Source organism: Populus euphratica, unplaced genomic scaffold (assembly GCF_000495115.2).
Source record: "Populus euphratica unplaced genomic scaffold, PopEup_1.0 scaffold1328.1, whole genome shotgun sequence".
Lineage (NCBI taxonomy): Eukaryota > Viridiplantae > Streptophyta > Magnoliopsida > Malpighiales > Salicaceae > Populus > Populus euphratica.
The window spans coordinates 1-11,079 of record NW_011501177.1 but is presented as its reverse complement, the minus strand read 5'-3'; the positions used below and the strand labels follow the sequence as shown (position 1 = coordinate 11,079).

Here is an 11,079-nt window from a genome sequence, read left to right as displayed (position 1 = left end):
AGGTAAAACTTCTTTTCTCTTTACATATAGAACTTAGGCAATGATATATGTAGAAACTAAGTGCCTCAATCACATGGTATTATATTTCTCCATCGATATAAATAATGAAGAATTAAAAGAAAATCTAGATTTGGTAAAAAAAAATGACACTTAACGCAACAATTAAAAATGAGGCTTTTAAAAACCAAACTACTCGATGCCACAATACTAAGGTGAATAACAAACATTTCAAAGCAAAGGAAATGGTATTAAGAAAGTTGAAGGCAATAGAAAACATTAAAGGAAGAGGAAAGTTGGTGTCAAAATAGGATGACTTATTTAAAGTAGTACGTGCAATCAAATCTAATACTAAATACTTACAGGATAATCAAGGAGAAAATCTTCTCTATATGTGGCGCTATGACCATTTAAAAATTTACTTCTATTATAACATTAAGTTTTTAATCCTTATTTTTGTGATGAAATTCTTTTTCCTAGTTTACGCCTCTCTATTAGCACTAATAATGTTTCATTATACTAGGTGCTTTATTTTGCTCTGATTCTAGTTTGCCTTATGCTTGCCTATAGATTTTATGTCATCTAAGTTTTTATATCATCTTCATGGCCTCCAAATTATTTATCTACATATTTGGTTTCCTTCAAATTATTTACCTCCAAGTTTAGTTTCTTCTTAATGATTCTTTTCAAGATTGAACAATCTTATATAAATAATTATCTCCATGATTATTTTACATATCCATATTTTTCATGCCTTCATATGTTTATTGTCTACACATAATCTCCACGGTTAATTAATCTTTATAGCTAAACAAAAAATTTTATTCTACACATATTTTTCATATTGAAAGAGGTTTTGATATAAATAATAAATACATATAACCTGAACAATCTAGAATATATACTTTATTAAGAAATATTCATGCTGATAAAAAAAATATAAAAAACATGTTAGCACATGGGACCATATCTTACATCATAAAAACACATATTAATGACTATAAGACCACTAAAATAAAATTTACCTTCCTTTTTGTTTTTTCTTTTCTTTCTTCATTTTTCTCCATAACATAAAAGCAAAGTGTCATTTTCCTATCCAAATACAATGCATGGTTACCAATATATATGCTAAGATATTTTTTATACCTTACTGCTCATCACTCACCCTTCTTTTTTCTTTACACACCAATAAAAAAACCATGCATTCCACACCCATAATTTTTACTCCCAAACCAAACTAATACAAATTATGCCTATTTTTTTCTCTAATATTTTCATATAAACTATTGTTCTTTAAATGCATGAAATCAAGTTTGAATTTACAACCCGACTAAGATTTCCATTTATAAATGGATTTGTCTTCCTTCTTGTTTTTTGATGTGATAGGTTATTTTTAACATACAACATTAGAAATAACTTGGGAGCAATGCTGGAAGGGACAAAGGCTCGTAAGCTACTTGTTTGGGCAACCTCGATGAGCTGGCCATGCCATCGAGTCTTTTTTACTCATTTTGTGTATTTTTTTCATATATTAGTGTGTATTTTTATTTTATTATTTGTATGAATATTTTCATATAATTTAATAAATTCAATTCAAGTGATTTTGTTAGACAATATAGATAACCAATTAGATTTTATCTTCTAAACCAATGAAACTCACCGATTATGTTTTTACAAGAATCTTTTCACACAATGGGCTATGAATAGTTATGTTGCCTTGCCCTATGTTTGGCCTCTTTTATTAGGAAAGGTAAAGGTAATTTATATAACAAGTTTTTTCATAAAAAACTTAGGGACTAGAATAAGGTGAAAGGATCTATGATCCATACCCAAACAAAAAAAAAAAACACAATTCATCCTTTTATTTTCCAAAGAAATCTTTACTTGGTGAACCATTTAACAAAAAACTTAAATTGATTTAAGCATCAGAGTTTTTTTTTTTGTTTTTTTACAAGTAACTTCAACCATAAAAATACAAGTCCAATCCATTACCAGCAAAAAAAAAAAAAAGGCCTAGAGATTCATTGAAGTTTTTATTAACTTCATCACCATCCATGTTAACAAATATTCTCATTCCTTTTGTTTTCACTGGTGAATGTTTCAGCATGTCACACATGGACAAACAATGTTGGGGGTCAAGAAGTCGCCACATAATTGTTAATGTCATTAGAAAACTTGTGTGTACTAGTCTTATAAATTTTTTTATGGTAAGACACTAGTTATAACTAGGCAAGGTATTAGCACCTTTAACGTTTCTTACCCGAGGCAAGCTACATTGTGTGGTTTTCATATGGTTTAAAGGTTTTGATAAGTTTCTAATCGATGGTCAGTCTATAGCTAAGGATAAAGATTAAATCTGATATTTTAAATTTATTATAGGCTTGTATACCTACATAAATTATTATGAAAAGGGTCCATGTAGGTGCTATGACAAGGTTTACCTATTCTAAAAGGCGAAAGTGTTTTCTATAATTCATATATTGTAGTAAAAAATACTCACAAATAAAATTTATGAATATCCAAAATAATTTCAAGAATTTTCTAATCAATTCCTGATATTTAAATATTAGCTTACTTGTAAGTTCAATATTTATACCAAAATATTGACCATTAATTTTCAATAAATAGAAATTTTAGAGTTATTGAAATATTGGTCAAATCCATAATAAATTTTGTTCAATGAGCTTTTAAAAGGTGCTAACCTAATCATCTAGAATTGCCAAGAAAGAAGATAAACAGAGGTTGAATAATATATCATTTATGTTAAATTTCTAGAAATGAGGGTTTGTAATTTGAGATATGACAGATTTCATTGTAGTCCATGTTCTTCTAATTATGGAATATTCACCTTAAATTGATAGAAATTTTTTTAATTATATTTAATTTAACCCTCGCCAGACTCAAATATAAGCCTCGAAGTTTATTGTTATTTTTATCTTGATCTTTAGTTTCTAATTTGTGCATTTGGACCCCTACTTGAAATAAAAATATTTTTACCAAATGGATCTTTTGTAAATCAGAATTGAATCGTTAATTTTGCCAATCTTGTATATTTTAGTCTTTCAACTTTTTCACTTGTTATTTTGGTTTTTCATCATTAACTTGGATAATTTTCTGAGTTGCTTTAATGTGTATTATCTTGTATTTTTTTCTTGATTTTTTGTGAGATTAAAAATAAATAACAATACAGCACATGAAAACATATACACATACTATATCAACATTGATAAATTTCTAGAAGAATAGTAATTAATTAAAATAATATGTCTTATTATCGATTTGATTGAGTTTGAGCATATTTTCACTTGATTAATATTTTTCCAAGCTTGAAATCCACTCGGGATAAACTTTAGGTTTCAATCAATATTTTTTTTTGGGCTCTGCTTGAAACCGGCACAAGTCAAATTCTGAATCACCAATTTCTCAAATCAACATGTCTTGGTATGGATTTAACAAATATGCTCCAAAGCTTGATCACATTAGGCAACTTACCATTCAATGTCAGCTTTCCATTCAATTCAGTTTTCTTGAAATCACTTGTGGCGGCGGTATCACCTACCAGTTTTTATTTATTTAATAATCAATTATTAGTTTTTTATTGGATTCCCATTTGATTTTAGCCACCACAATAAAATATATAAATGCTTACAGTACACATTAGATAGTAGACATCTTTGTTTGTACAATATCAACTTGATCTCGACCACTCTTGAACATATTCACTTGCTGCATATATATTGATCAAACCATAATAGCTAGCTAGCCACCGTATAACCAAACCCTCATGGCAACCACTGATAAGCCTGACTGTGAACCCATCAAGTCGGAGGAGGCACTTGCAGCCCCTCCTCGCTGTTCCAACTATTCTTCTGTTCATGTTGCTCTCAGGGTCTTGTTGTTTGCAGCCTCAGTGACTGCTGTCGTGGTCATGGTCACTGCCAAGCAAACGGAGATTGTTCGTCTGCCTGTTTTTCCTTTGGGAGCTCCTGTCGAAGCCAAATTCAGCGACTCCCCAGCCTTTATGTAAGTGGGTTTCTTGCATGTATTAAACTTCAGCTAAAAAAAACTGAGCATGATTTATGGTTAGTTTCATATATAGCATGCCGAAACTACTAGTTAATTACAAACTCCATTTATCATTTCAGTAAAAACACAAAATTAATATATAATTTTCCATGAATTAATACTTAGCATTTCAGTGCTTGGCCTAGCGGTGGAAGAGGCTCCTTCCACTGCACCTGGGTTCGAGCCCTGGCGTGCACGCCTGTCACCCTTGCGGTGCCTTAAATGCCTACTGGGTTTGTAGGGTATTCAGTGGGTCGTGGGGATTAATCGTAGTGCGCGCAAGCTGGCCCGGACACCTCACGTAAATAAAAAAAAAAAGTTATGATTTTTTAATATAATTCGTGTGTTCTTTCCATAAATTATTTATTAATTGAATAATGACATGATGTGCATGCTTAAACTTTTTTCTTGTCCTGTTTTTTTTTTTTGTAATTTAAATTTATTTTATTAAAACGAAGTTAATTTAAAACCTACAGGTTATATTTCTGATCAAGATTTTGAATTTCAAATCATTACCATAATTTCCAATTTTAAAATTCTTGTCTGTTCATAAACAAGGCAGTGTGCACCAAGTCCAAAAGGCTCTCAATAATTCATTGCCTGCGTTGATTATTCTAGTCAATCCACCTGTAAAACATGGCGGCTATTCTAATCTGAAACCAACCAAAAAAAAGAGAAGCTATTTTTGATTTTAACCTTTTCTTTTGTCTATGTTTTCCTTTGGAGAAATGGAATATTGTAATAACTCCCCAAGAAGTGTTGGAAAGAGATACATATTGCTGCCTCCAGGGGCGGAACTAGGGGGTGGCAAGCAGGGGCCCGGGACCCTGCAAAACATTTTAAAATCTTTTATTATTTAATATTTTTAATTTAAATAAATAAACTTTTTAATAATATATATATATTATTATATTAGTTTTGGCCTCCCCTAAAGAATGAATCTAGCTCCGCCCCTGGCTGCCTCCCCACAGTCTTAATTAGTTTAATTATACCTTCATGTGTTTGAAAATAACTGTTCATAAAGGAGATTAATTATTTTTCAAATTATTATAAAAAGAAAATCCATATCTTCAAGTTTCTCAAAATCATTATTATGTCTCTAGTTAATGCCCCAGTGCATAAATATTTTTTTAAAAAATTATTTTTTATTTTAAATTAATATTATTTTTTATTTTTAAATTATTTTAATGTGCTGGTTTTAAAAATACTTTTTAAAAAATAAAAAAATATATTATTTTAATATATTTTTAAATAAAATATACTTTAAAAAATTACAATAACTACACTTTCTAACAAAAACCTTGCAATAGATAAAATAAATAAAGAGAGAAAAGTACTTATTGTTATTCTCTGAATTCAAATATATAATAATATTAAATAAAATAACGCTAGCTATGCATTTTTATTTAGTCTCGACTAATTCACAAGCTATTTCGCAATATTTCTTATTACTGAATAAAAAATATAATTTATTTTTAAACTAAAGGAAGGAGGAGAAGATATGGAATCCATCATAAGCTGTATTATTGAACCCTAGGACACTTTCGTAAAATACGTTGGAGATTAAACGACGATTAGATAGAAAATTGACGTGGGCCGCCACTATAAGTAATAAATAATAAGGCGATGATAGCCGTAGAAGAAAGATAAAGGTCCCTTACGACCATGTCTGCCCTCTTACGGACGCGACGTCGACCGCTCAATATTTTTAGAATATTTTTCCGATATTGTTGTTGGATTTTTGGTCAGGTGTTAAATGTTTTATTTTTTATTTTTTATTTTTTAAAAAGAACTTGGTGAGCGAAAGCTGAGTTTCAACTATTGGTTAGTATTTAATTACATCGTTGAAGCATAAAAGTTATTTAATATTACTATATATTCTATATTCTAAAATAGAGTTCATAAATTTAGGTTATTTTCGCTTTGATTTTTATGAATTGATTTGATTTATTTATATTAAATATAATTTTAACTTACAAAAACATTTTAACTTTGAATAATGTAGATTAAGATACGTATAATTCTGTGCAGATACTTTATCTCGGCCTTATCCGTCGCCGGCTTGTACGGCATCCTTTCAACCCTAGCATCAATTGCAGTAGTCTTGAAGCCAGCTTATGCAACCCGGTTCTTGCTCCATTTTGCTTTGTTGGACGTGGTAAGCTTTCCGTTTGTTATATTTGGTTTTGTTAGACATATTGATAAGTTCAAACATCCCTTTACTTTTGTGAGTTTTTTAATATGGTCCTCCATCAATTAAGTTTTTTTAATGTGATCCTTTGTTACTTCAATAAGACCTTCCATCCAAATCCAAACACTAAATAATAAAATATTGAGTTGACTTGATAAATAGGACACGCTTGCTCCTCCTTTCTTTCTTCTAATTCAAGATTAAGTTCACTTGGTATGTCTATCTACACTACAGTTCAACTACAAAACCGTGATAAACATAGATATTATAGCTTTAATGATAAATTAGCTCGCATCTACGACAATAAACAAAAAATATTGTTGATGGTGCAGCTAATGTTGGGAATAGTAGCCTCGGCAACTGGTACGGCCGGAGGCGTTGCATATATCGGATTGAAGGGCAACAGTCATGTACGATGGGGCAAGATGTGCAATGTGTATGATAAATTCTGTCAACATGTTGGAAGCTCCGTTGCAGTTGCATTGTTCGCTTCCGTTCTGCTCGTTTTGCTCAGCATGCTCTCAGTCTTCTCCATTTACCGAAAGATCCCCAAGTAGAGCTCTGTGGAAACCAAATTCGTAAACCCATCTTGCTGAGAAATTGTACGTGTAATTAAGGTTGAGCATTGCTACTGTTGTGTTGTCTTGGTCAGTTCATAGCTAAGGTTTCTTTTCTGTAAATTGTATGTTTGCTTAACCTGTTTCTTAAATTTGGAATGTAAATGTTCATTGTAACCACATAAAAAAAACAAGTACTCGTTTGTAAGTTCTATTCAATTGATGTGCATTTGTGCTCCTCCTCTAGAGCTGGACTTGATCTTTTGTGTAAATCATCATCACAAATCCCACTTGTTTTCTTTCCTTCGTCTAGTAAGTTAAGCCTTTGTAATGAGTATTCTAGGAAATGTGATTGCTTGTAGCTGCATGCCATGATGATTATGCAAGTGTTTGATATGATAACGGAATGCAGATGCTTTTATAAAAATTATATTTGAACAGAAAAATCATCAAATTTGATATTAGCATATCAAGAAGCATTTGAAAAATTATCAATTTAATGTTTTTTTCTTAAAAAAAAAACGCACTTTGAAAAACATTTTTTAAACGTAATCCAAATGCACCATAACCAGGTTTCCATTGCATGTCTCTCAACCTGAAATTTGTGTTGTTCACCCGCTAGATAGGGGAATTTTAGATGAGGCAGCCATCTATTACACAGTTCAATAATAGTAAAATGGAGGAAGCAAAATCAAACACAAATGACTTGATGAAGAACTCATGCCAACAGGAAAATAAAACGGAAGAAAATTAAATGGAGCAGCCAACTAGTTTTCAGGAATTCCACAAAGCCAGGCAAATATGCAGAACAGGCAAATCTAGTCGTGGATCAGAAATCAAAAAAGCTTTCAAAATGCTGTGCCTCTCACTTCAATTAACATATATGTACCGATGAGCAACCTGTTATGACCAGGTTCAGTCAAGCCTTTTCTTATTTTCTGTGAGATAAAACATAGCAGCTCAGCATATACAAGCTATTTTAAGTCAAGTGGTATATTGGCACTACTGGATACAAAGCTACCATTTACTGCTGTTTTCTGATCTTTCTGATCTTCTCTTTTTCTAGGAATGGATGAGCTGATGAATGTACATAGTAGAGGCCAAGAGAGTCCATAAATTATATCATTAGTATGAAAAAAAATACATGTTTTGGTCCTATTGGACAGGCCACGAGCGGACTGCATCTCAAGCATTAATGTTATCATAAGACCGTCTACAATAGCAAATCTATTACATAAGACTGCAATAGGAAACCAGTTCACATCTCAACTGAGTTTGAAGACATGAAACACATTTACCTTGGAAAGTTTTAAAACACTAGGAATTCACAATTTTTGTAATCTTTACAAAAGAATCATGCATACAACTCACATCACACACAATAGATGGAAAATGAGTTCAGAGTTCTGCAAATCGCACACCTTTAAGCAGGCGGGGTATCAAAACTGGTTTATTCAATTTAGCATTCTAATTTACAAACTTCTATTGGATTAGAAGATTGCTTGTTCACCTAATTCCTGACCTGCCATCCCTTCCCTAAGCACTTTTTCAAAGAACTCTTCCAGGGTGTCCTCACCATAACTAGGAGTTCTCTCAGCACTATACTCACCAGTCTCGGGATCCAAAACCAGCATACTTTCAGCTGCATAATACCTTCCGATCTTCCCAAACTCGGCTGCATCTTCCATTGAAGGGAAGATCTTAACGAGGAAATCAAGTACCCCAATGGCAAAATCCATTATCCCAATTGGAACTTTCAAGAAATTCGGTTTCTTCCCCAGCAATCTAAACAGCATCTCCCCTTGCTCCAATGGTGTCAAAGCCTTGCCTGGTCCCCCAATTGGCAAAATCTGATTAATTTTATCCTCACCCAGCACACAATCTGCAATAAACGAAGCTAAATCCTCCTCGCTAATTGGTTTACACGCACACAAATTTCCATCCCCAAACATCACGTAAGGCTTGCCATCCTTAACCAACTCGACCTGACCCCCTAAACTCTTAAAGAATGCAGTTGGCCGTACAATACTATACGTGAAACCACTATCCATTTCAGTTTCTTTCATTAGTTCAGCCTCGAATTTAAGCTTTGCTCTCTGAAATTCAAGAAGGGGTTTTTGCACACAGATTGCAGAAAGCAACACAAAATGTTGAGCCCCAAGTTTTTTTCCAGCAACAAGACTATTCTTTGTTGCCTCATAATCAATCTTCCATGAATCTTTAACACCCCCAGTGCGACTAGCAAGACAAGAAACTACAACATCAACTGAAACACCAAAATCATTCAAAGATTTTTCTAAAGTTTCCACCTCTGTCACATCAGAGAAGCACACATTTGCTCCTTGTAACTCATTCAAAGTCTCTTCTTTGCTATTTTTACCTCTAATGCCACTCTTTTCTCTTGCAACGGCTACAACATTAAACCCTCTATTAACTAACTCTTTAACAACAAACTTTCCAATATATCCAGTTGAACCCGCAACCAAAATGTTAATATCTTTTGGATTCTTGTTTCTAAATGAAGATTGAGTAGCTTCAGCACTTGTTGCTGTTGAAGCTCTAACGGGGTTGATTCTTTTTACACTAAACTTAAAGGGAAGCGATGAATTCAAAGGAAAAGATGGTAATGAATGTGAGAATGAATTTACCTGAATTTGATTGATGAATTGAGAATAGAAATGAGCTTTGTGGCTTTGATACTTTGGTGAGTTGAGAGTGGACACATTGAAAGAAAAACAAAGGGACATCTTTTTTTTTCAATTTTTTTACGAAGAAAATAAAAGATGGGATTTTTTTTTTAGTATTTATAGGACAATCAGAGAAGGAAAAGAAAGTGAAGGAAAATGTGAGGCAGGTAGTGGGGAAGAGTAAACTTTCATGGTTGTTGTTTGTTGCTCTATCAAAGGAGAATCTAAAAACGATAGGTGGATAACTCTTTGTTGGATTTTATCAGCAGATTTTTGTAAAATAGCAGCTTGGGCTTTTCTTTTTGTTAGAGGAGGAAGCGACAGGGTTTGTTTGTTGGGGAAGAGCCCAATCCTTAATGAAGAGGTATTCAACAGTGTTATTACATCGGCACCACCCCAACAAGTCAACTATTTAACTCATGTTTCGTATACGAGTTGTAATATTTTTTCAAAAAAAATACCAGTTGTATAGATTGTTTTAATATATTTTGTAATATAAAATAATTTAAAATATAAATTGAAAAGTTTATTTAAATATTTTATTAAATAAATTAACAATTATTTATATAAATAAATGAGAAAAACAATTGTTAACAATAACCAAATAAAATGAAATAACCAAACAAAATGAAATATTCACCTGATTATATTTACTAAAATTATTTATTAAAATTAATAAAAGATAAATTTAAAGTTTAAAAAATTCTTAACTTAAAAGATAAAAATAAATAAAAATAATAAATAAATTTATGTTCCAAAACAATATTATGCCAAGATCAAATATATCAGCAATATTGTTTAAAAATAAATATTTTGATTTTTAAAAATCAACTTCATTTGTATAAAAATAAAAAAAAATTCTTAATGAATCAGAAAAAATATCTTAAAAAATAATATTTTAAAAAATATAAAGCGATAAAGATTGTATGAAGCTGAATATTTAAGAAATCAAATGTTAAAAAATAAAATCAATAAAAAAAATCAACTACATAAAATGATATAAAAATAAAATTAAAAAAAAATATTAATTAGAGATAACTAAAAATCTGATTTGATATGCGCTTCATAATAGGTTGTAATTTTTCCCTTTTTTTTAAAGAAAAACTTGAGTGCATAGACTGATTTGATATGTTTTTTTACATGATATAAATTCTAAGTGAAAATAAAAAGGTTTATCCATATATTTAATAATCATATTTGTAAATAAATAAATAAATAATAATAACTAAAAAAGAAACTAAAAAAATGAGAGATGGAAATAAAGAAAGATATTTAATTTCATAAAATGAGATATATTATCTATTTATGTTTACTAAATTTATTTATTATAATTAATAAAAAATAATATAAATAAAAATATATATGAAACAGAGTGAATATAATAAAAAGACAACAAATATGCATGGACAAACATATAAAAAATATTATTTCAAAACAACTATTTTTTGTAAACAAAACCTACTTTTATAAAATAAATTAAAAAATATGCAAAAATAAAACTAAAAACATAGTTTTTTTAAAAATATTTTTATATAAAAAACAACTTGCAAAACTCGTATTCTAAGTAACGAGGAAAAAAAAT

At 30.6% G+C, this 11,079-nt stretch overlaps 2 protein-coding genes across 2 annotated transcripts; one reads left to right on the top strand and one right to left on the bottom strand.

The window, feature by feature from the left end:
* Positions 1–3,665: 3,665 nt before the first annotated feature.
* Positions 3,666–7,109, top strand: LOC105117386 (CASP-like protein 1D1). Its single transcript, XM_011015036.1, has 3 exons — positions 3,666–4,020; positions 6,094–6,220; positions 6,586–7,109. Exons 1-3 carry the CDS (start codon positions 3,782–3,784, stop codon positions 6,808–6,810), a joined length of 591 nt encoding a protein of 196 aa, XP_011013338.1. The 5' UTR covers positions 3,666–3,781; the 3' UTR covers positions 6,811–7,109.
* Positions 7,110–7,906: 797 nt separating this feature from the next.
* On the bottom strand, positions 7,907–9,735 carry PCB2 (NAD(P)-binding Rossmann-fold superfamily protein). Its single transcript, XM_011015035.1, has one exon. It carries the CDS (start codon positions 9,555–9,557, stop codon positions 8,301–8,303), a length of 1,257 nt encoding a protein of 418 aa, XP_011013337.1. The 5' UTR covers positions 9,558–9,735; the 3' UTR covers positions 7,907–8,300.
* Between the last annotated feature and the right edge of the window lie 1,344 nt (positions 9,736–11,079).